Source organism: Polistes dominula, unplaced genomic scaffold, assembly GCF_049000335.1.
Source record: "Polistes dominula isolate Pdom_NZ unplaced genomic scaffold, Pdom_raw_medaka contig_28, whole genome shotgun sequence".
Classification (NCBI taxonomy): domain Eukaryota; kingdom Metazoa; phylum Arthropoda; class Insecta; order Hymenoptera; family Vespidae; genus Polistes; species Polistes dominula.
Window position 1 is genome coordinate 4,909,896 of NW_028300879.1, and position 27,963 is coordinate 4,937,858.

The 27,963-nt window shown below is 23.2% G+C and overlaps 1 protein-coding gene across 2 annotated transcripts; it reads right to left on the minus strand.

The window, feature by feature from the left end:
• Nucleotides 1–67: 67 nt before the first annotated feature.
• Nucleotides 68–27,963, minus strand: LOC107066949 (G protein-coupled receptor dmsr-1). Of its 2 annotated transcripts, XM_089172230.1 has the most exons (3): nucleotides 22,709–27,963; nucleotides 3,678–3,842; nucleotides 68–3,359 (listed from the first exon to the last, which is right to left on the minus strand). In XM_089172230.1, exons 1-3 carry the CDS (start codon nucleotides 23,937–23,939, stop codon nucleotides 3,289–3,291), a joined length of 1,467 nt encoding a protein of 488 aa, XP_089028356.1. In that variant the 5' UTR covers nucleotides 23,940–27,963; the 3' UTR covers nucleotides 68–3,288. The 2 variants fall into 2 exon arrangements, with proteins under 2 accessions (XP_089028356.1, XP_015177510.1); XM_015322024.2 differs by having other exon boundaries at nucleotides 68–3,842; nucleotides 22,709–27,763.

Here is a 27,963-nt window from a genome sequence, read left to right on the forward strand (position 1 = left end):
TTTTTAAGTATTCCATTTATTCTAAAGTTAAAAAAAAAAAGAAAAGAAATAGTAATAAAATAATACATAAATTATAAAATCTTTATTAATTTTAACAATAAGATGAAACATTTTTTTCTTTGCTAAAGTTATCTTCTCCTATGGTTGAATAGTTCGATTTATTTCAGCCAACACCTGAACAATCGTAAAACTCGGAGACAAAACCATGCATCCCCCTACGTTTTATGGTCCTCTAAATGGTGATTTATTCGTTCTCGAGAAAGCTTGTTTTCTATTGATTTAAAGGATTAGAAAAAGCTTTTGAAAAATCAATACTACTCAGAAATATTTATAACGAATAAAACACAAGACAGTTTTCTATATCATTAAAATATCATAAATTAAAATAAACAAAGACGACATGTAGATCGTCAAAATAATATTTCATTTACATTATAGTGACCAGAGTAAAATAATATCACAGTTATTAGTTTAAACATTGGAATAACTTTCAAATGTAATCCAAAATGTGAACTTTCAAATCACAGATATTGCATAAAAATTATGATTTTATTTTCATTTAAAAATAAACTTCGATATTTCGACTTTACTTTTAGTTACACGAATAAACTTTGAAAAGAATAAATTCACATAACTTTACATTACAGTGTCCAAAGTAAAATAATATCACAGTTATTAATTTAAACATTGGAAAAACTTGATCATTTCAAATGCAATTCCAAAATGTGAACTTTCAAATTACAGATATTGCATAAATTATGATATTATTTTTATTTAAAAATAAACTTCGATATTTCAACTTTACTTTTAGAGTTCACAAATAAACTTTGAAAAGAATAATTCACATAACTTTTCAATACAACCCTCCGCGTATATTTTGTACACATAAATATTAAGTTCAATAAAGATGAATAGGAGGGTGGTATTGAGGGGTGGTTTTGTTTGGGTTGTTTCTTAGTATTCGACGAGTGGAAGAATCCAACTGGAAACATTGTCCTGAATAGTTCAATCGTGAGATCGTATATTGAGACTGTTGTTATTATTTATTTTTTAAAAAAAAGAAAAAATGGTAGGTAAATAAGCTTTAAGTCGAATTAAGTTAAAGATGAATAATTTCTTCATAAATGATATCCCTTAATGGAGTATTAAATGATAATGTTTCATTTACGTTCATTTTGTAAATTTACCACTTTAATAATTATTATTGATATATTTACAAATAAATGTTAGTTTAAATATCTATTAATTCACATTTATAATAAACAATGGTTTCAACCAATGAATTATAAAATATTAATAAACATTAATTATACATTTTCATGAGTTATTTATAATTACATTAATATTAACTATACTTGCAATAATAAGCCAATAACAAAAAAAAACAATAATTTCAATTTTCAATTTAGATATACGTGTACAATTTGATAAATCAAAACTTTAAATCTATTATTTTATTTGACAATATTTGTGGAAATATTGGAAGAGAGGAAGAAGAATCATCATCAATGGTGTTACTCGAAAAACCAATATTTCAAACAAAAAGTTAAATAATTGGTCAGAAAAATCTTGTTATACAGTTTTATAAACGAATGAATAAATATTTTGTCGATTATTTTCATCGTCGTTTCAATTTGTCGTTAACAATTTCGTCTCGTGATTTTAACGATCAACTTTTATTCTATTACGTTAATTGAACTACGTACAACAATATGAATCGATAGTTTCATTTCAATATTTATTCAATTTAACCTGTGTGTATGTGTGTGTATGTGTATTTGCAATAGAAATAAATAAATAAATATATGTATATATATATATATATATATATATATATATATATATATATATATATATCATTTGATTTATATTAAATATAATCAAATTTTCTATAATATAATTGTTAAAACTATTTCGATTAATATTATTACATATTTTATTACTTACATATTAATAATATTAAATAGCATTCCTGAAATTGTAAATTTATATTTACATATTATGAACAAACGTTAAGATAAGAAAAAATAAAATGAAGACAGCTGTATCAACGTTGAAGATATTTCTTAAAAGTTAGATAATATTTTTGTTGTTTATTATTATTATTATTATTAATATTATTAATTTATTTTAGTTACATAATTATCTATATTTGCGTTGTGAATTATTTTCTTCAGCTTATATTTATATATATATATATATATATATATATTATATTATTATAATATATACGCAAATATATTTCAAATTATTATTATGTATTTTTTTATTTGTTTAATTTTTAATTATTTTCGAAAACAAATTTAACACTTACCAATTATTTTTGTTTTTTTTTTTTTCACGAAGACCGTTCGAAAAATTTTACGTATCGTTTTTTCTTTTACGACTTTTTTGTGCGTCTCGTTTTCAGAGAATGAAATTAATGTTTAAAAAAAAAAAAATAAAATAAAAAGATAGAAAACATACTAAAAAGTCAGGAAAATTTTTCAAATGGTCTTAGCATTATTTGTCAATGATAATCCATGATTAAACATTAGTTGTAAGAAATTAAAAAGTATTTCCAAAAAAGAAAAAAAATAAACCATAAAAATTACTTACACATAAATCATGCACGATATACATTTGTTTATGTATATTTATTTCTATACAGGGTGTTTCATAATATGTAATATGATTCATTATTTATTTCAAAAAAAATAAACAAAAGATTCAAAGGCGTATTTCTTGTTTGCGATATCACCTGAAATTATGAAACACCCTATACATTTTTATTTGGTTTATTTCTTTCATATAAGAAGGCCGTATTTGTACATTATAATACAATAATAAACAATCTCTTTAAATAAAATTTATTCACGTTATTTTACGAAGAATCACACATAACACGTATATACGTCTAAATGTAAATGTGTGCGTGTACGTGTATATTTATTAAATAAATTATTATTTAAATTAATATAATGTTAAGATTTAAGACAAATATAATTTAGCTCACTTACTGTTTTTTTTTCCAGACAATAATAATAATAAATATAATAATTAAATATTTAATTTATATACATAATAAACCAATAAAAATTATTGTCATATTTCATTAGTTTTTTTTTTTTTAACAGTAAGTGCTTATTACTTTGTTTCTATCATTACAATTTGTAATATTTAATTAAATTTTTTCTTTTCATTTTTATTTCATAAAAATGATAGTTGTGTGTGTGTGTGTGTGTTCACGGTCATATTAACACGTTGAGTGCCATGTCAGTCATAAGTGACTGACACTGAACTTCCCGTTCAGGCCATGTCAAGCACCTGTGCTTGACGTTTAACTTTTCGTTTTACCACACGTGGTCTGACAAAGATTTCTGTAAGAATTCGCGAGGCGTTCAATGTGTTAAATAATAATGTGATACGTGTATGTGTGTTTGTAATTTTTCATCAATTCGTTTAGTCGACAAACATTTTGTTATCCGTTGAAGACATTTTTTGAGATATGGGATTGATTTTCCTTTATTTTATTTTTAATTTAATTTTATACAATAAAATAAAATAAATAAAATTAAAAAAACATATATACATATACGTAGATTATTATAACGGATAGCAATAAGTTTGACGGTTTATTCTTCGACGCTAGACTTGTGTGACCTGTGTCACCGTATGATTGGTAGTTCCCGTATTACCATTGTTATCCATTTGAAGATGTTGTATGGGCATCCATCTACCAAGATTTTTCCACTTTGTACAGAAAAGTTGCTTAAAGGTCGTACGAAATTGACGGCTCATCGTGCAATAAAGGATGAAATTTATCGCTGAGTTTATTAGAGTTAGGATGTCTATTACGTCACCTGAAAACAGATAGACATCAAAATAAACAACAAAAATAAATAAATAAATAAATAAATAAATAAATGAGTAAGTGAATTCAATTAAATCATTTCGATTGGTATATGTGATTGATTAAATTCATTGATATTACAAAATTATCGAAAGTCACGTGTGCAATTGATTGCTAGTTAACAACAAAAGATAATAATAATAATTATTATTTTGTATTAACAAAAAATATTAGAGAAAAGAAAAAAGAATGATTTATATACAATTAAATTAATCAACACTTCAAATTTTGATAAGCAATAAAATGAAACGGTTTAATGGAGCATACGTCTCGTTTATCTAATCGGGGGTCTATCAAATTCTATCAAAGCGATTTAAGCAAACAACCACAGGTATACACACATACACATATATAATATATAATATTGTATATATACACAAATCGATCGCTTTTATCCGTTAAAGTTTCTATCCTACATTAGAACATAGAAGTTTGCCAAAGCCAAAGCCATTAGCAAACGATAAACTTTATTTGGTGTTTAAAATGTGCTGATTTATTAGATACATCATATAATCTTTTCTCTTTAAATCCGTTTTATCTATCTTTGCCAAATGAATGAACGATTTAATTAAGATTGCGATACGTTATGGTAAAAGTTTGATTACAAGAAAAAAATTCGGTGTCACGATTGCATGCAAATCTTTTTTTATTCCTAATTTCATGCTTTTACTGATTTATTAAATTGCATATCATCTTATTTAAATTGTTTCATATATATATATATATATATATATATATATATATATATATATATATATATATATATACATGTGTGTGTGTAATCAGTTAAATGAACGATTTAATTAGAATTGCAATTTACTATGAGGAAATTTTAATAAAATAATTAACACATATATAGTTAATACATATATATATATATATATATATATATATATATATATATATATATATAAATTAAGAAATAAATTAAATAATTTAATAATAAATTAAAAAAATTTAATAATAAATTAAAAATAAAGTGTATTGCAATTGATTATGATAAAAATTAGATAAAACAGAAAAAATATATATATATATTTAATATATATTATATATTATATATAACTCTCTCTAATTATACACTTTTATAAGTATTATATACTTAAAGTATATATAATAAATACTTCATTATATATAAGGTGTTACACAATAGCGTTATTGAATATGTTTGTGTTTTTAATCGGACGTTTATTCGATTAATCACGTAATATTCTATCTTGAAGTAAAATCGCGTAATATCCGTTAAAATTTCATTATAAACGTATCATCAACGTTGATATAAGTATACCATGTGTGAATCGTGAATATACAATGTGATTCGTTAAGCGTAGGTGGGACGCTAGAAACTCGTACGAAAAGTTTTTAATATTAGTTAGAAGAATAGATCAACATTAGTTTCAACACTGGCCTTCTGGATGCAGCTGCTTTTCTCAAGTATCTATTATTAAAGTGTATTTGTGTACCTATATGTATGTATATATGTGAATAGTTTCTAGGATGCATTAGCAACTTCATATGTGTTTGTTTGTGTGTCTGTGTTATATGGTTTATAACAAGTCATTTTTAGAAAATTGTTGAAATTCACTTTTGAAATATGGTTGAAATGGTTTCACCATTTATTTCAATTCTATTATTCAAACGTTTGTGAAAATAATAGAATGGAATTTTGTATGAATGAACATACTTTTTGTTTTTGTAATAATTGATTTTTTTTTTTTAGAATTTAGTATAATTAATTGTGTAAATCACTCTTCGTTTTATTTTGCAATGATTTGTTTAATTTTTCCATTTCTATTTTTATTCATTTTTATATTTAATTTTTTTCTATTCTTTCTATCTATAGATATATAGAATAATATCTGTATTTAATTTTTAATATTTTATAATATTATAATGTAATAATATTGTATATAATTTTTAATATTATAATTATAATGTATAGAATAATATTTAATTTATTTTTAATATTCCATATTAAAATATGATATATTTAATATTATTATTAAATTATTATATTATTATATTTATATTATTTATATATTATATTAATTTATTTTTATTAAAATATTATAATTAAATTAATAATATTATATTAAATTCTTTTTTAATATTAAATTTTTACGAAAATAAAAAAATAAAAATTAATTATCAGAATATTTTTCTTATACACCAAATGACAATAATTATAATGGAATCAATTCTTAAATAATTCTGATTTTAGAAATCATTTGAACTAATGGTAAAACAAGTAAAACAACATGTATATTCTAAACCATAAGAAATAAGAACAAACTCATTCTACTTTACGAGATAGTTAAGAACTTTATTCTTCATCAGATGGGTTAATACGAGAAAGCAAAATCAAAGTTCGTCAGATTCCTTCACTTTAGAAATTTGTGGATTAACGTACAGAACAAAAGCCTCCTCCTATCGTAAGTTCTATTTCTATCTCTCTTTCTCTCTTATTCATTCATTCATTCATCAGGATCCTCTTAATCGATTAGAGGTGAAAATCGTATTAGGATTAGACATTGAAATGAGGTTGCGGGTACATACCCTACTCTAGTGATGACAATGCGATTAGATCGATGTAATTGTGTAAATGCATACGTACATGAGCATGTGCACACACATACTTGTAGAAGTTTACATGTATTATGTATTGCAATTAATTCGGTACTTTACTTTATAATTCATTGCATCGAAATTCATTATCTTTTCTTGTTTCTTTTTAATTTGTATTTCAAATAATTTGACTGTTGTTTTGAAAAAAAAAAAAGAAAATGTTTTGATCAAAGTAATCGAAACATTTAATAGTTAATTAAATTGAAATGAATTGTTAAATTAATTAAATGATAAATAAATAGAATAATTACGGATTAATTAAATAATAAATAAATGAGAGAGACATTATTAATTATTAAATTAAATTTATGTGGATGATTACTTTATATATTTTTAATATTACATTTGTTTATATAAAACAAACAAATAACATCGCGAATTAATTGTTATATTGCGAATATAAGTGTTTGGATTGAGTACAAAAACAGTTTCTTCGTATTTCGATGTATATATGTTATAAGATCTTTCTTTTTTTTTAAACAAAATTATAATAAATTTTAAATTATTCTACGATACGTGTCAGTTTACAAACACACGCGAGTATAAGTATTATCAAAGTTATGAAAATTGTTTTTAAAAACTCGATAAAATACGAAGAATCTTTTATTTTTTTTTAAATAAATTATAAATTAAAAAGTAATAATTAATACTATTATTATTATTATTATTATTAATATTTATTTTATTAATATTTATTTTATTAATTATTATATTTAATGTTTTAATCGTTGTCAACGATTTTAATGAATTTGTGTATGAGTGTCAGTGATTAACAAAAAAAAATAAAATTGTATTATTATATTATTATATTTATTGATTTTTTATTGTTTATTATATTTATTATATTATTATTATTATTAATATTGATTTTATTAATTATTATATTTAATGTTTTAATCCTTGTTAACGACTTTAATGCATTTATGTATGCGTGTCAGTGATTAAAAAAAAAAAAGAAAAAAAATTAGAAGAAGGTAGGAAAAGGGATCATGATGTTATAAAAATAGAAAGATAGAAAAAAAAAGAACAAAAAAAATGAAAAAAGTAATGTTGAAATGTAGAAATGTAGAAATGGGTAACACGAATCGCGTGAGAAGTCAAACTCATCCTGATTATGTCTCAGCTGTGATGCACTTTTCTAACTTTCGTTGCACCCTTTTCGTTTATCGATTTCAAAACTCGACTTTTCAAGTTATACACACACACACACACACATACACATTCATTTATATAAATATATATATATATATATATATATATATATATATGACATATATGAGAAGAGTCCTCTTAGATCGGCCTGGAAAAGAAGGAATCTAATTTTCCTTCTAAAACTTTCTGACGTCATTAATCGCAAATTCTTGATAAACTTCTACGAATTCTAAGAATTTTAAATTGAGAATGCATTTAAAAAAAAAAAAAAAAGGCATTGATTGTCTGATTCTTCTTTTATTTTTCTTCTTTTTTTTTTTTTTTGATATTAATCCTATCGAAGATTTTTGATAAGAAAAAAATGATTGGATTGAGTCATTTTTTTTTTTTTTTTTTTTTTTTTTAATACAATTTTTAATGAAATGCAATTCTTTTTTTTTCAAGTGCATAGAAAGATATGCAACAATTTAATTTTGTTTTTGTTTACTTGGTAAAATATTGTGTATTTTAGATTATTTTGGTGTTTTATCTTTTTATTAATTTTTTTTTTTTTTCATCATTTTAATTTCCTTATTTTCCAAACTTTTATAATTTAAATATTTTTTTATAATTATTTTTTTTTTAATACACAAATTTGATTTGATTTTATTCGTACACGTATGTGTATGTGTGTGTGTGTGTGTGTGTTATATACGAGGTGAAAATAATTTTATCCTTGCTACAGAGTTTCTCATTTTCTGTCGATTATTTGTATTTTTTATTTTTTTTTTATTTTTATTATCAAACTACGTTTCAAAAAATTATACGAAATAATTTTAATTATGAATTCATTTCGAATGTTATTTTATTCGAAATGATTTTATTCATCATATTCAATACTTTGTTCGAAATAATTTCATTTTAATGAAAAATCATTAAATTTTATTATACAATATATCATTCACTCATATGTTTTAATATCTTTTAAAGGAAAATAATTTACTGAGGTATAGCATATTTTTTATTTATTTATTTATTTATTTATTTCTACAAAATGTAAATTATTTTATTAAATTTGATCGAAACATTTTCCAAATTTTGATTCAACTATATTTGAAAAATTAAATTCAATTAAAATTCGAAACATTTTGACTTTCTTTTTCTTACGTTTAAAGTATTATAAATTAAATGAACATTAATTAAAACAAAAAGAATAGATAATTAATTATTAGATTAAGTAGGCAATTAAAATCACCTAGTGGTAATTTCCTTACAAAGAAAAGTTCGTATAAATTTCAATGAAGCTTCTGACAACGTTGGTATAATTAAATTACCACGAAACAAGAAGAGATGTAATACACATACACACACACACATACATACATACATACATAAACACGTGTATATTTCAATCAGACACTTGGGTAGTCTCAAGAAAGTAACTTTTGTCACTTATCACAGGTAGTTAAATTCAACCCATAGAATTCTGAGACCTTCTCAAAAGTATTATGTATGTATGCATATATGCATTATGCACATTATTAGCATACTCTCTTCAGTATATATATGTAAGTATATATGTGGATATACATACATACATACATACATATATATATATATTGTACTTTACTCCTCGACAATGATAATATCGGAGATATCAGTCTAATGCATTCACCAATGGCGACGTTTTCATGAAAATCTCGAAATGGAGTTACTCGAATAGAATCCTACTATGGTATGTTTGATGCTGCATCATAGTTGCAATATTATATGAATCAAATATTATTGGTCATAAAAATCTTTACCTTTCTTTCTTTTATTTATTTATTTTTTTTTTAATAATTTTTATGAGGTGTATAAATTAATTTCGGTGCTGTAAAATATATAAAGTTTTTGTATGGATAAAAGGTACCTAATTAATTTTTAAATTTTATGACACACGGGCTTTTATATTTTTTATATATTTTTTTTTTTTTTTATGCAAATTTTATATATTTATTTCATTATTTTAATATTCTAATAAACTCTACTAATTTTACAGGAATATTTTGCCATGGGTGTTATTAATTAATACTGAATGTTGTATTTGTATCGATAAAGTCACCTAATTAATTTCTAAATCTTATGATACATATTTAAATAATTATTTAATTATTTAAATATGATTTAATAAATATAATTTTATATTAAATATTATAATGAATTAATAAATGTAATTTAATTCGTTTCTTTTATTAAAAACAAAAATTAAATAATAAGTAGTATAATTTATATAATAGTAATATAATTATTTATAGTAGTATAATTAATAATAAGAAGTATATATATTGTATATAATAATAAGAATTATTTATAATATTATAATATTATAATAAAATAAGAAGTATTATAATAATATAATAATAATAAGTATTTATATATATATAAATAGATAACTAAATTTTGTTATAAAATCAAAAGTAAGAAACTACGTGTGAACAAATATACATCGTATTTTTGAAATCACTTTATAAATCAAAATTCTAACACAGAATTCGATATACAAAGAGAAAATGTGATATGTCATATTTATAAAGAGAACAAACAAAATGATTTTGTGAAAAAAAAAATAAAAAAAAAATAAATAAATAAATAACAAATCATTAAAATTGACTCGTTGTTCGAAATTGACTTAAAATTGTTTGACATAAAATTCGATTGATCGATTGATTCCATTGAACACCACCATATATATATACTCTGCTATAAGTTTAACGATATAAAGTTTCCCATATAACATAGTTTCCAAATAACTCGATACGAATTAATCGTGTTACAGTTGAGTTACCTGTAGTATACATAAGTGATTATCGATGGCATATATACATATATATATACACTAATCTGATAGCTGCGCCAGTGATTTTCAATGCTAATACTTTATTCATAACTTATCATCATTTTTCATCATTATTCGCACACACATTTATCATTTAATTGTAAAAACAACATTATCTTTTTAATAAATCACATCAGAGTTTTTTTTCTAACGACGTGTAATACAACGTTAATTTATTTTACGAAATGATAAAGATAAATAAATAAATTGATATTGAAAAAAATCGACTGGAATTAATGGAAATTGATTGATAAAAATAAAATATAATTAAAAAAGAAAGAGCCGAGTGATAGAACAAAATTTGGTAAAGTTTTAAGAAAAATGAATTTATATTTTAATTACAAAAATAAAAAGGGTATTTTATTATATTCGTATTGAGTTTGATTGCTGCAGGTTACAATTGAGTAATTTGGTATTACCATTGAGAATTTCCATGTTAAACATAGAGTAACATAGTAGACAAAACCACTAACACAACGTACACACACATTGTGAAATTTTATGGTATTCTGATTCCTAGTATATATATATATATATATATACGAACGATTTCTATTACCCATATTCTCGTGTCCTTTGTAGAATTAATCTAAATTTGTAAGAAACATCCCATCCACACAACCAACTATTCCTCAGGTATAGAATTTAGTTACAAATTCTATTAGTAAGAAGAAAAGGGATGGGGTTACGTAAAGGAAATGGGATGGGGATGGTAAAGAGAAGAATTCTATACATGGTACGATGTGTATTAAATGAAAAAAAGATTACGTGTGTATATACGTAGTGTGTATGTATATGTGTTAGGTAAAAAACAGAAAGAATGCATGTAAGTGGATGATTAATGATAAAAGTGTATATGTGTATGTATGTGTATGTGAAAGAAAAGTAAGTGCATAGAAAAAGAGAAGGTGTATATGTATGTGTGTGTGTGTGTCAATATGTGGATGGGTGGGTGAGAAAGTGAGAAAGAGAAAATACCAATGAAGAACTTTTTATTTTTCAATTCATTCTTTCTTTCCATTTTCATTTGTATTCAACACGAAGAAATTGATTTTGTTATTTTTCTATTTTCTTCTTTTTTCTTTTTTTTTTCTAAATAGTGTATCAAAAAGTAAGTCACATCATTTACAATCGAGGAACACATATGTCTAGAATATATGGGGGTTTAGTTTAGTAGAAAAGAAAACGGGAACAAAGTAAATCGATTATATTCTGCATAGAAAAGAAAAATACAAAATAAAGGGAAAAGAATGAAGGAAACTTAACAAATACACATATGTACAAACACATATATATGTACATACGTATGTAGAATTGAATAGAAAGAAATTGATTAGATCGGGCTAACATTTCACACAGTAACTTCCATTGTTCATTTTTGATGCAAATCAAAATGAAACCTTTTTTTTTAAAGTCGTTCGTGTAGAAGAAACAGAAATATAATGCAGAATATTGGAAAGATGATTGTATAAAATGTAATAATAGTTTTTTTTTTTTTTTTTTATTAATCATTTGACCTACACGCTAACTTCACGATGGCTGTGCCAAGCGCTACGCTTCAACCAGCGCTCATTCCCATGTCCCATTTTCACTTTCGCTTTGAAGCGCTTCGGTAAAACTAAGATTTTTTACATGTTTCAAATCTTTTTTTTTTTTTGCTTCGAAACCAAGTGCATATTGTTTTTAGACATCTAAAGTACACTTTAAGCTTAAAAAAAAAATCGATTTTTTGAAAATTCTCGAGTTTCTTTGGGATTTTATTGTCCTCCATAGTTATTATGTTTATTATATTATATTATATTATATATTATATTTTTATTTTATATTATATTATATTATATATTATATTTTTATTTTATATTATATTATATTATATTATATATTATATATATTATATTATATTATATATTATATTTTTATTTTATATTATAGAAGAAGAAGAAGTTTATTTTTCAGGTATACCCCTTTAGGGTGTTTACCCCGAAGGCCCTCCCTACATGTTCGTTCCCCTTGACAATATACTTAATTCTAATTATGCTCTAATATAATATTAGATATTAATATTAACAATATAAAAACAATATAAAACAATATAAACAACATTACACAATTCATTTTATATTATATTATATTATATGTATTATATTTTTATTATATTATATTATATTATTCTCTTAATCTCTGAATGGAATTTTTTCTTTCACTAAGATCGATAGCGAATTCAAACAGAAAAAAAATAAAATAAAAAATTAAACAAAATAAATAAATAAAATATAAAAAATTGAATATAGGTCTAATTGTCTACATATTATGCGACATCATGCACTATGGAACTATAGCTTGAGAAATAAACAATCTGGTTTTTAAGCGACGTATAGTATACGTTGCTTTTAGTTTTGGGACAGAAATACCTCGACGTATGGTATACGTCGTTTTCAGTTTTGGGACAGAAACATCACGATGTATGGTATACGTCATAATAGATCAAATGGTTAAGAATACTACGTATGTTGATATGATGTGTGTTTTTTATGTGCACACGTGCGAGAATAAATTTGGCCATTGTACAAACATTCAAATTTATATCTGACGTCTTGAAAAAAAAAAAAAGAAAAAATAAAACAAATAAAAAAGAAAATTACAACACAAGAAATCAATTAAAAATCAATTTTTATTGTATCATTGATTAATTCTTAACAAATTATTTATTAATTAATTATGTGTCTTATTTATTGATCGAAGATTTAATTGGTTGTATTTTAACCCTTTTGAGTACTATAGACGCATATATGCGTTTGGAAAAAATTTATAATAAAATTGTTAATGTTAATGTTAATGTAAAAAAAGTAATATAATGCAAACGAATTGAAATATTTTTCTTTTACAAAAATAAAAATATCATTTGAAGTTATTTGATCGATTTAAAAAACAAAAAATTATCTATATAATAATAAAATATATTCATCATAATTTTATCATCATTGACGACGTAAATTCGTATGCATCTACGTGTTTATGTGTATGTGTGTGTGTGTGTGTGTGTGTGTGTGTGTATTTTTTTTTAATTTAACAAATAATATAATATATTAATTAATTAATACAATATTTACCTTTCAACGTTCAGAATTTAATTACATTGTAACATCATTGTGGGATTTCTCTCATTAATTATTACATTTAATAATTAAAACGTAAATCTATAAAAATATAGAAATTAAATCTAAAAAAAAAAAAATAAAAAAATAAAAAAAAAACATTGAAACAATATATAAAAATGTCAGTAACGATAATAATCATAATCCAAATACAAATACAAAATTCATAGGTCGTATTTCCCTTATTGATTTTTCTTCTAATGTTTTACATCTTTTTTTTTTTTTTATTTATTGCATTTGTAGTAGACAATTACTATTTGACTAGAGGGGGGGGTCGGATGAGGTGTCTTATTTTTTTCTACTTTTTTTTTTTTTTATTTTAATTAAAACTCAAATTCTTCAACCGTGATTTCGGTTCACCGTGGAATTCACCGATCGTGCTAACGCGAGAAGTAAACTAATTGTAACAGAAAAGAAATAGAAAATGAAAGGAAAAGAAAAGAAAGAGTGAAAGTATTAAAGAAAGAAAGAGAAAGGTGGAAACAAACAAGTATAAATAGATACAAGCTCTATTTTTCTTTTTCTTTTTTCTTTTTTCTTGTATCTATGTTATGGGATTTCTCATCAACGTTGTTTTGATCCAAACAACTAGGTCGAGAATTATTATTAACGATCGTAAAACTTTACTTCAGTCGTAAACAAACCTTTGGTAAGGGCAGATCATGGAACTCGTAATTAATTCTAATCGTTAATTTTCAATTAAAGGTGAACGTATTAGTGTATGCCACCCAATTATTGTTTCTATTCGTGGATTCGTGTATTTGTGTGATGTGTGCCTAAATGGTATAAAATATTTTTTTAAATAATTTTTTTACTATTTCAAATTGTTGATATTAAAATTAATTATTGGTTAAAATATATATATATATACTTTTAGAAATTATTATTTAAATAATTAAAATATCAATAATACAAAAATAATAATATTAATAATCTTACTATTGCAATTGATTATATTTAAAATAATACTAACAAGTATTTCCATAAAACTATAACTTTACCATATTAATTACAATTGTTTGCATTCAAATTGATTATTGGTAAAAATATTTATATTAGTTTTTAGAAATTATTATTTTTAAATACTTAAAAATATCCATAATATACAAAAATAACAATAATAATAATTTTACTATTGCAATTTGTTATATTTAAAATAATACTAACAACTATATTCATAAAAATATAACTTTACCATATTAGTTATAATTATTGGCATTAAAATTGATTATTGGTAAAAATATATATTCTCGTTCTTAATAATTATTATTTAAATAATTCCAAAATCTATAATAAAATAATAATAATAATAATAATTTTCCTTAAACTATAACTTTATCATGTTAATTATACTAACAAAAATTACACGAGTAATATTTCAAATAAAACAACACAGATAGTAATAATATTCATCAAACAATAATTCCACCCTACAACTTAAATAATAATAATAATATTAATAACAATAATAATAATAATAATAATAATAATAATAATTTCATATGAAGGAAATATAATGGAATCGATTATTATATTAATGTTATGTTATCATATTCTATTATTTCCTTTTTAAAGATATTATGTTAAATGCATGTTCAAAAGGTTCATAATAAATACATACACACATATATACATGCATATATATATACATACACTCACAAATACGGTATAGGGATAATTATGGCATTGATGGATAGCTCGTGTGTACCCTTTTCTTCCCCCTCACCACTATCACCACCATCATCATCATCATCATCATCACCAACAACCCGTTAAATCACTGTAGGATTTACTATTTTCATTTGCTTTAACAAAATGGAATTGTATTCGACGAAGTCGATCGAGTAATTAGCGATCGGTCATTTCGCAAGATTAACTAGTATAATATATATATATATATATATATATATATATATATATATATATATATATGGGTAGTCAGTTATGTTATCCACGCTTCATAGATTTAACTTTTCGATCAAATTACGTGAATCGACTTTTAATCGTATTTGCCGTAAATTAAACTGTATAGATTTTTTCTTTTTTTTTGTGGTTATGAAAATCCAATTATAAAAAAAATCTACAAAATCGTAACAATTCTTTCTATATACATATATGTAGAATATATTTGTTATACGTGTGATATATACCATGTATATAATACGTGTTATATACACGTATGTTTACTTTCATGTGCATATATGAATTTATATGTTTAACCCTTTGAGTGCTGAATACTTTTAACTAAAATGTTTTTCTAAGAACGGAATAATTTATTATCAATCAGATTCTCTCTAATAATAAATTATATTTAATAATTAAAGTTTTCCTTTTTTAATATAATTTAATTAATTAATATAATAATAATTATAAAATATATATATATTTTTTCTACATTTTTTATAATAATATTTTTATAAAAAATACTTACAATATTATTATAATATTATAAAATTATATTAAAAATAAAAAAAATTATAAATTATATTATAAATATTATATAAAAAATATAATAATATTATTAAATAATTAAATAAAATAAACGTTATATTATTTTATATTAATATTAACAAACATGTATAAGCATTGATAAACCACTCTGGTAAATTTTACTAAACGCATACATACTTCAATAGCACTCTAAGGGTTGACACGTATTAAATAATTTTTTCGAGTAAATATATATATATATATATATGTCTTTTGCAGTAATCCAAATTCAATTGTAAAAGTACAAAATTGTAACAATTGCCTCTATATATATATATATATATATTGGTTCGTGTTCTGGACTTAGATCAATCTTTTTTGAACATTCTCACAAGATACATCGAATCGAGAACAAGCAAAAAGACACAAGCGACCCTTTTCCTTCCCTCATTCCCTTCACCCTTTCTCCTACCCTTTCCCTCTTTTTATCTCTCTTCATATGTCCCCTTCTCTTTCTTTTTCTTTCTACTTGAAAACGGCAAAGTTGTCCTGGTTTACGAAGTGCAAGCACGTGATGCTGCTATTATTCTCTCGCTTCATGGTGATATGCTTCATATAACGGGTATGCTCAGAACCGACTTACTTTTACCTATACTACCCTTTATTCCACCCAACCCTACCACCACCACTACCCTATCCCACTCAAGAAACGACACATACACGAAGTACCCAACCCCAACCCTCCACGAAGCAGCAACAACCGATTTCTTCTCGACAATGCACGAAGTTTCTAAAATATATAAATATATATTTTAGTTATTTATTATATATGTATTTGTTTCTTTTATTAATTAAATTTAGAGATAATATGAAATTTTTTGGTCAAAGATCTAAAAATTAATGTAAAAAATAAAACGTACGTTTAGTTGAAATTAAGGGGTTTCCTATTATATTTTTATTTTTTATATTGAATTATATATTTTATTAATTGTAATATTTATTATTGTTTTATTTAATTGTTTTTCTTTTAATTTTAATTTAACATTAATTATATAATATTTATTACAATATTTTTATTTTTTATATTGTAATATATTTTACCAATTGTAATATATTATATAAATTAATTTATATCTATTGCATTATATATTTTATTAATTCTAATATTTATTATTATTTTATTTAATTTTAATGTAATATTATTTATGTAATATTTATTATTGTATTTTTATTTTTTATATTGTATAATATTTTACCAATTGCAATATATTTAAATTAATTTATATATATTGCATTATATATTTTATTTATTGTAATGTCTATTATTATATTATTTAATTTTAATTTAATATTTATTATTTATGTAATATTTATTATTATATTTTTATGTTTCATATTGTATAATATTTTACCAATATATTGTAATATATTAAATTAATTTATATATATTGCATTATATATTTTATTAATTGTAATATTTATTATTGTATTTTTATTTTTTATATCGTATAATATTTTATCAATTGTAATATGTTAATATATATATATATATATATATATATATATATATATATATATATATATTAAATTAATTGATATATTATGTATATTAAATAGCATAATTTGTACGAACTTACAGCATTAGAAAAGAATATAACAAGGTAACTAATTGAAAGGTATAACTTGGTAAATTGTCATTGAAAAATGGGCTTATTCGTCTTCTGTAAGGAATGAGAAGCAGAGGGGGTAGGGGATACTTAATTAAAAGTTGATGTTTCATTTACTTAGTTACTTATCAACGCGTGCTTTTCTTTTTTAGTTTCTTAAATTTTCTTTTTTCTTTTCTTTCTCTTGTTCTCTTTTACCAGTTCTCTTCACTTTTCTCCAATTTACGATATAAAGTCATTTATCCTTTCCAAGTTTTAGGTTGGTTTTATTTTTAGGTAAGGGTGAGGTGTGGAGGAGGAAGAGGAGGAGCAAAAGAAGGTGAGTTTTTTTTTTATGGTTTGTATTAAATCGTTCATTTATTATCCTTAAGATTTATCATCCGTTGTTTTATTAAAATCATTTTATTTTCTTTTTTTTTCTTTTTGTGTTTTCTTTTAAAATAATCTTCCGAGTAATTTATTTTCATCTACTTTTTATCGTTTATTTTGTTAATTAATTTTATTGACAACGATTAATCGTACGTTTAGATTTTAATTGTTAATGTTTTTACGATTCGTTAATATATATATTTTCTTTTTTTATATTTATTGTAAACATATTTTCAAAATTACTGCTCTTTCGTTTAGTTGTTTGTAAATTTTTTTTTTTTTCAATATATAAGAAAAAAATAACCAAACCAAACGAATAAAAATCTATCGTTCGGAGTACACAAAATTTTTTATTCTCGTTTAATTTTATTTTTTAATTGCAAGCCTACAAAAATTAATGATTAAACAAAATAAACTAATATCTCATTCTTTCACTCTTTTTCTCAGGTTTTCTTTATTTTTTTTTTTTATATTTTTATAAATCTTTTCTCATTAAGTTCTCTGTATATTGTTCAACCGAATAATCGGTTGATTTCCTTGATTCCCTTGTATTGCAAAATAAACGTAATCATATTTGTATTCACTAATCCAGAAACGAGCAAATTAACCAAGATCAAAGATATAATATTCGAATTAGCAATCATGTTATTTTCTATTTTTAAAAAATATATCATTTAATCGATGTTATAATCTTCAATTAAAATAAAACAAATCACACAACGGAATATGATAATAATTGCATAATATTATTTTAATTATATTAGAGTCTACCGAAATGTTTTTTGTCCGTTTTTAAAAATAAAACAAAAGTAATCAATTTTTATATCTCATGAATTGACTAATAATAATAATAATAAACAATTATCATTATTTATAATTTTTTACTACAGCTTGATGACAATCTTGTATATTGCAGTTTAAAAAAATATCTTATCCCTAATGATGAAAAATTGAATCGGTGTTTGTCAGAATGGACAGAACTTTACCGATAAATCAAAATACTTATTAAAACTAATTTGGTATTCCATATGTTTTTATTTTTTAATCTGCTAAATGTAAATTAGAAAATATATACATATTTAAACGAAGTAAAAGGGTAAAGTAAAAGAAAACTGAAGTGAAATAAAAATTTAAAACAAAAGGAAGACTAGAAAAAAAAATAGAAAAAAATATACTTTTCTCACATCATCAGTCGGAGAAAGAATTAAAAAAAAAATAAAAAAATAAAAAATCTGTTCGATTTTTTTTGTATCACACGTAGAGAGACCATCAGTCCGATTGCAGTTTGACCATCAGTCTGATTGCAGTTTTTCACGGTTTTTCGAGCGATAGTTAAAAAAAAATAGAACAGGTAATGGTGTGGGGGAGGGGGAAAGGATAAAATAAAAAAAAAAATGAAAAGTGAGAGACTAACACGCAAAGCTGCTATACACACATGCAACATTTCCAAAAACAATGGACTTATTTTTTTAAAAACTATTTTAATAATAATAATAAGAAATAAAATGAAGAAACATAGTTTGTTCCAGTTTTCTCACACGAATAGATAGATTAAATATATATGTGTATGTACATATATAGATGTTTTATGTAATATTTGATATTTTTATTATTTAATTTCGTTTTTTTTTTTATTTGATATATCCGTTGAACATTAATTTAATTCTTTCAAAACGAATGCAAAAAGAAAGAAACGAAAATGTCAATATTTAATTTTCTTTCGAAACGAATTTTTAACATAAAACATTTGTTAATCAAATTAATATTAATAAAAATTATAAATATAAATATAATGAATAATTTTAATTAAATTATAAAAAATTAAAAAAATATAGATATAATAAACAATAATAAATAATTTTAATTAAATTAATATTAATAAAAATTAAAAATACAAATGTAATAAATAATTTTAATTAAATTAATACAAATGTTCTAATTAAAATTAAGATAAAGAATCTGTTAAAAGAAAAAAATTGTTAATAAAATTAATAAAAATTAGAAGTATAAATATTATAATAAAAATAATTTTAATTAAATTAATATAAAATTTTCATATTAAAATTAAAATAAAGAATATTTCAATTAAAAAATTATATTTTGTCTGAAAAGTATAATATACTTTTTGCAATGAAATTGATATCAATAACAAAATTTCAAAAAATAATCCTAAAATAAATTTCTACTATAGAAAAATTAATTTAATAATTAATAATTATTTCAAATTAACAAATTGAAGTTAAATCACAAATACAATTCAATATGATATCACTAATTTTATATTAAAATAAAATAAATCGGATTATAAGTTTGTACAATTTTTTTATTACTTTTTTTTTACTTATGTTATTTCATTATTACAATAACAATCAGTGACATTATATTATGTTGAAACATCATGACCTATATTCACAATATTTTATTAAAGATTTAATTATGATCCTTCATTAAAAAAAAAAAAACCTAATACTTTAACTAACTTTTAGATATTATATGGTCGAATATTTTTTTCTATAAAAGTTGATCAGAGTTTTCTAACGTTTAATTTATATGGAAAAGAATGAAAGAATGAATGAAAGAAAAAAATGAAAGAAAAAATGAAAGGAAAAAGACAACAACACAACTACATAAAAAAAAGAAATATATATATAATGAGTTTTATAATTCAAGTAGAAATTAATTCGAATACGTCGAGTATTAATTTATGCAACTGACAAAGGGGGGTTGAATATATTTCGTTGTTTTTATTTATTTCTATCTTTTTTTTTATTTTTACTCCTATTCAAAATCAACTTGATGCATATCTCTCTTATTAAATATTTCTGCTTTTATTGTTTTTTTTTTTTCAATTTTTTTTTTAATAATACAAATTTAATTATAATTTTAGTAAATAATCTCATTAGTCAATTGGTAAATATTAATATCGGATGGTTTAATAAAAATATGAAAGTACATTGGATATAAGCTTTCATCGAAATGATTTAATTTTTATTTGGTGAAAAGAAGAAGAAAAAAAGAAAATTGAAATATACCGAAATGCATTTTCATTTCATATTTGTTTAATTCAGAAAAATCAAATGTTTATACGTGCGCGTAAATTCGAAGAGATAGAATATACTCAATTAGACGTTTTCCTTTTTTTTTTCGTTTTTCATACACTTCTTTGAGCATGATCATCGAATGTATATTATGTTCCAGGAAAGTATAATACCATAGAAAAGAACCGAGTATGGATATAAATTTCAATTAATATTATTTTACTCGAACGTAGTTGAATACGAAATACCCTTTTTCTACATCACTCAAAATCGAACTAATTAAAAAGAAAAAAAAAACAAATAAAAATATAATTAATAATATATTTTTTTCTTTGGTTTTATTTTTCTTATAGATAAAATTTATTTATATAATTTAATAAATATAGCTTTGGACAAAATTTAATCGTAGATAAATAATTTAAAAATCCTAATTTAAATATTAATAATATTAAACGAATTTTCGATAGAATATTAAATATATTTTATTCTATATTTTATTATAATACTATTATAATAATATTTAAATTTATTATTATATTATATATGATTTTTAATATTCGATATAATATTAAAATATTATCGAAAATTATTTCTAAATAAAATAATTATTTATTTTTAAATATTAAATGATGAATATATTTTATAAAAATATTTAAATTAATAAATTATATTCAAACAAAAAACGAAATAAATTTGTTGTAGATTTGAAATAATCATCGTACATTTGTTTTACATTGAAACGTGAAAAACAGATTTGTAATTACAAAAAAAGAAAACACAACAACCACAAAAAGAAGAAAAAGAAGAAAGGAGCGGATAAGAGAAAGTGAAAGAGAAAGAGAAAGAGAAAGAGAAAGAGAAAGAGAAAGAGAGAAGGAAGATGTTTAATGAGAAACAAGGAACAAACCAAGTGGGAAATGATACTGTCGATAAAATAGAGCAAAATGTTACTTCCTTTCCCCTGTGTCCACCTCACCATTGAAAATCGGCTTTTCACGATAATGTGTTAGCGAAAGGTTCATTTAGGGACAAGATACAGGACTATCATCTCTTGGGATTTCAGATGTCGACAGTTTGAACATACTATTCTTTTTCTTTATGGTTTTCTTTTTTCATAAATAAAATAAAAAGATAAAGAACAGTATAATATAACACAAAAGATTAAAAATAAATTAAAAACACAAACTTGTTGAAACATCAAAATAATAAATAAAATAAAAAGAAAACATACCTTACATTTTAATCATTTTTTTATCTCAACTAATCATACCACACAAGATAAGTATAATAATTTATAATAAAATGTATTTAACTTGTTATTTGTAATGTTAATGTAATAATGGTAATTGATTAATCGATATTATCATTTTTTATAGAAACGGTAAACGAGATCAAAAGAAAGATACGAAGAAAGGTAAAAATAAATCAAAGTATCGGAGACAAAAAGATAAAGCTTGAAAATATATATATACATACATGTATATATATATATGTATATATATATATATATGTATAATACTCACCTAACATAAGGTAGCAGGTATGAAAGAAACCCGAGCCCAATATGACACTGAGCAAACCAAGTACACCCTGTGGCAATTCAGTGAGTAAGAATAAAAGTAAAACGGCTAATAGCATCATAGTAGTTCTATCCGTTTGCCTTTCCTTATCCATATTCCTATTAGATTTTTTCTTTTTTATTTTCGTAATAGCAGCAGTAGCAGCAGCAGCAGCAGCAGCAGTAGTAGTAGTAGTATTAATATTATCATTCGTTGTCATATCGTTTAATTTTTGATTATTACTTTTCAATGTTTTACTTGTTAATTTTTTTCTTCTTTCTTTAGCTTCAAGCAATACGAGTACCAATTTGATACTCAAAATCGTAAGTGCTAAACACGGTATTAATTTAATGACAACACTGTAAATCCAAAAGTTCATTTCTTTCAACATACCGTGTACCCTGGCAGTTTCAGTTAATCTCACGAAATAAAGAGTTACGTATTTCGTTACCGTATTATTATTATCATCATTATCATCATATAAACGTGTATAATTATGACTATCAACAACAACGTCGTTCATGATTTTACTCAAATTCATAGTATTATTATTATTGTTATGATTATTATGATTATCATTGTTTAAAGGTTCTATCTGTGGACGTACTTCGGTTGTTATGTACAATGGTACGCATAATATTGGACAAAACAAATATGCACCTATTATTGCTATGATCGTTCTTCTATGGCTACACCATTCGTGATTTTTTTGTGGATGTGCTACGGCTATGTAACGCCATATTGCAAGTGTTAAAGTTAAACATATCGATATGGTATGACAAACTTGACCAAAATTCGAATGAAATAGGACAAATACTGCCCAACCATAAGTAAACCTATCCTTTCGTGAACGATGATAAAGGTAAAGGTGTATAGCATATGGTACGTATTCGATCATGACCAATAAATCAGCAACTGCCAGACCCGTTAATATCATATTTGTAGGTGATCTCATATCACGTCTAGTAAGTACTGCTATGTTCAAACTATTTGCTATACAGCCAAATATGCAAACGATTAGGCTTGCCCAACCGTGTATTTGTGCGTATATCAAATGAAACGATTCCAAATTACTACCACATTTATAATCACTATTATTTTCGAACAACGATGATATGTTGTTAATACTGTTACTGTTTTGCCAGTTGTTTTCATGATGGTTGTTGTTGTTGATTATTGTGCTGCTAATATTCATATTTGTTTGATTTAATTTTTATTAATTTTTTTTATATGTATGCACAAATGAAATTTTTTAAATCTGATTTGTTCCTTTTTTTCTTCTAATCGATTTGATTTCTTTCTCTTTGATTATTTCCTCGACGTGCAATTTCAATCTCAATGAGATCAATCTTATTCTTCTTCTTTTGACTAATTTCTCTTTAATTTTTTCCACACGATTTAAATCTAATAATGGACAAATGTTAGGGGAACACTGAAAAACCTCGATCAAGGTTTTTTCTTCTTCTTCTTCTTCTTCTTTTCTTTCTTCCTCTTCTTCTTCTTCTTCTTGTTCTTCGATCAAGGCTGCTTGCTTTTTATCCCCCAATTGGAATTTTGAGGATAATCCTATAGGCCGGATCATTACCAACTTTTTCCCCCTTTTTCTTTCCTGTCTTCTTCTTTTTTCTTTTTTTCTTTCTTTCTTCTGCTTTTTTTTTTTTAATTCGTTTAACTGACACACACTCAGTGGAGTTTACGGTGATGATTGCAATTAAACTAAAAATTCATTTTTTTATTTTCTCGCTCTCTTTAATTTGATATTACTAAAATGAAAAATAAAAACTAGGATTAAAAAGAACTAAACAACAACAAAAAATTCAAATCTCACCAAATACACGTTGTACGTTGTAGGGCGTACGAAATGAAAAGTGTTCAATGACCGACTAGAAAAAAAAGCGCGGGAAAACAAAGTTCACCCCCCTTCTTTTATTTTTCTTCTACTTTACTTCAATTTCTTTTTCTTTTCTCTCAACTCCCCAAATTTACGATTATTCGATGAAATCAATGAAATATTTGAAAAATTAACTTGTTGTTCAGTTTTTTACTTTCTTCCTTTCTTCTTTTTATAAAATGCAATACATCAAAAAAAAAAAAATAAAACTAACAAAAAATTGCGTTGGAATATTAAAACGATAAGAAAAAAGATAGAGTGAAGGTTTGGAGTTGTGGATATAGGGGGTGGAAGTTGTTAAATAGTTGATTTTAATCAAAATCGTTTAGATATATCACGTAAAAATTATTGTAATGATTAAATAATAATATTCATATTATTATTATAATTATTATTATAATTATTATAATTAATTAGCACGCGCGTTTTAGGAGGGTTGTGCGTTGTTCTCGGTTCGCGCGCGGACGCCGAATGACGAAGTAGACGTCCCGACGCTTCAGACATCGCCCAAAAGATGTTTTATACGCATGCGTTATACACCTTCTCCCTACCCACCTCCCCTACCCGTTTCAACCCCTTCCCATTTTCTTTCTTTTCCTACTTATTTCTCTACCTTTCTTTCTTACTCTTTTATTCCAGCGTCTACGACAGAACGAGTCCAACTTCTTATCCTTTGGTTTTTTTAAATCATTACCCCCCCCCCACTCCTGCTTTTCTGGTTCTTTAATTTTTTTTTTTTTTTTAATTATTTTTTTTTTTGTAAGGAAAGCTTAATAAAACATTTGACACGTTTGCACGATCTATTTTTCATTTCAATTTTAATTTTTTTTGATGTTTTTTTTTTATGTCAATTTAATTTCTCTTCTTTGTTTTTTTTTAACGTGTTTGTTATTTGATTAGCATTTTTTATTTTTTTTTTTATTTTTTTTATTAATTCAATTCCTCTTCTTTGTTGTTTTTACGTGTTTATTAGTTGATTAGTATTTTGTTTTATTAATTTTTTAAATTTCTTTTCTTTGTTTTTATATGTTTATTATTTGATTAATATTTTGTCGTATTTTGCTTTTTTTTTTTTTAATCTAATTCCTTTTCTTTGTTTTTACGTGTTTTTATTATTTGATTAATATTTCTTCTTCTTATTTTTTTTTTTAATTTATTTTATTTTTTTATTTTATTTTCTCTTCTTTGTTTTTAACGTGTTTGCTATTTGATTAATATTTATTCTTACTTTTATTTTTTATTTTAATTTCTCTTCTTTGTTTTTAACGTGTTTGTTATTCGATGAATAATTTTTCTTACTTTTATATTTTTTATATTTTTTTTTGTTTTTTTTTTTTTTTCTTAGAAAACCAACGATTATTTTCCGCACACGCGTTATCATCTCATTTTCCACTACCCCGTTCCTACCCTTACCCTTTCCCTTTTCATTCTTTTTCTACTATTTCTCATCTCCTTTTCTTTTATTCTTTTTATTCTAGCATCTCTAACGGAACGAGTAAAATCTAACCAGGAGTTCTCTTCGGTCAAACTTTTTATTTTCTTCTTCATTTTTTTCTTTCTTCTTTTCTTTTCATTTTTAAATTTTTTTGTTTTCCTCCTTCGAAGGAATGGCGAAAAAAATTTTACACATTTACTTTAATTCCTTGTTCGTTTTTATATATATATATATATATATATATATATATTTTTTTTTATTATTGGATTACTTTCATTGTCTTTTTTTTTCTTATCGAATAATTTCTTTCATTCCTTTCTTTCTGTCTATTTTTCTTTTTTTTTTTTTTTTTAGTTTTCCTCTTTGTCTTATATTCTTATCTTACAAAGAAAGCTTGTAATTTTACCTATGTCTGGTAAAACTTTCCTTGTCACATTTTCTCGTTTCATTATATTCCCCCTTTTTTCTTTTTATATATTTCCTTTTTTTCTCTTTTTCATTCTTTTATTTTTTTATTCTTTTATTCTCCTTCAGAAAAAGTCAAGAATTGTTGTTTATCCTTCCGTTATGTTAGTTTTTAATGTTGGGATACATGTTCTTCTAGTTTTGGTTTATATCATTCTTTATCATTTTTATTTTAACATTATCAACCTTTCTTTGTACTTCTACTTCCCTTTCTTTTTGTTTCTCTCTCATACTTGCATTCTATTTTTATACATATATTCTTTAATTCTATCGGGACAAAAAGTTTCTTCTCACCTGTTTTCCGATTCTCTTCCCCGAAGTATCACAGTTATATCTCCCGTTTTAGTTTCACAGTTTCTTTACTTTTATTCTTACATTTATTATCTACCACCTTTCTTCAGATTCTTCTTATCCTATTTTTGGGATGGACAATTTTTTTATCCCTTCGAAGGTCATTTTATTTTTCTTTCGTCAAACCATTCGTTTCCATTCCTTTCATTTCTTAATCCTGCCGGAAATAAAGAAAGAAAAAAATCCTAAATGTCTCCCCCATTTTTCTTTATTTTTAATATCACATCTTTCTTTCCTTTCTCTACTTTCTTCTATTCTTCTATCGTTTCAACAACAACAAAAAAAAAATTTTACCTTTCGGTCATTCCTTTGTAATACCTTAGATTACTATCTCTCATTTCTTTATTATATTAACCAAAAAAAAAATAAAAAAAAATAAAAAAATTATGTTACACGTGTCTCGAAAGTAACTCGAACCATTTTATACAATTTTTTATCTTATTCGTTTTCACTGTCTTTTCCAATTATTTTTTATTATTATTATTTTTTTTTAAATATTTAAATCATCACATATCAACCTTCTCATTTTCTATATTTTATTACAGTCTCGTCCATCATTGGTTATTTATCCTGAGCACTTTATATGATTGCAAATTCCATTGTATTTTATATTCTATTATATATTCTTTCTATTTTTGTCTTTCTTATTATTAGCGTCCTGTCTTACTCTTTCACTTCCTTTTTTTTATCTTTTTCTTCGTCTATTTTTCTTTTTCTTTCTTTCTAATATATTATTAACATTATCCATCATGTACGTTTTACTTGGACATGAATAAAATTTCATTTTATCTTCTTTCTCTCTCATTCTCTTTCTTATCAATTTTTATTTCTTAAATTCCATGTACTTTAACATCGTTCTACTATATATATATATATATATATATACATTCTTTTATTATAATCAATATAATTTGTCACATTTTAAACGTCAACGTTATTCTTTCCTTACAATTTCTTTTCTCTATCCATTTTTCATCTTTACGTTCTTTTAAACTTTGCTTTTAATTATGTATATAATTATTATGTATAGAATTATGTATATAATTGTAATGAAATTATTAACATTATTAATATTAT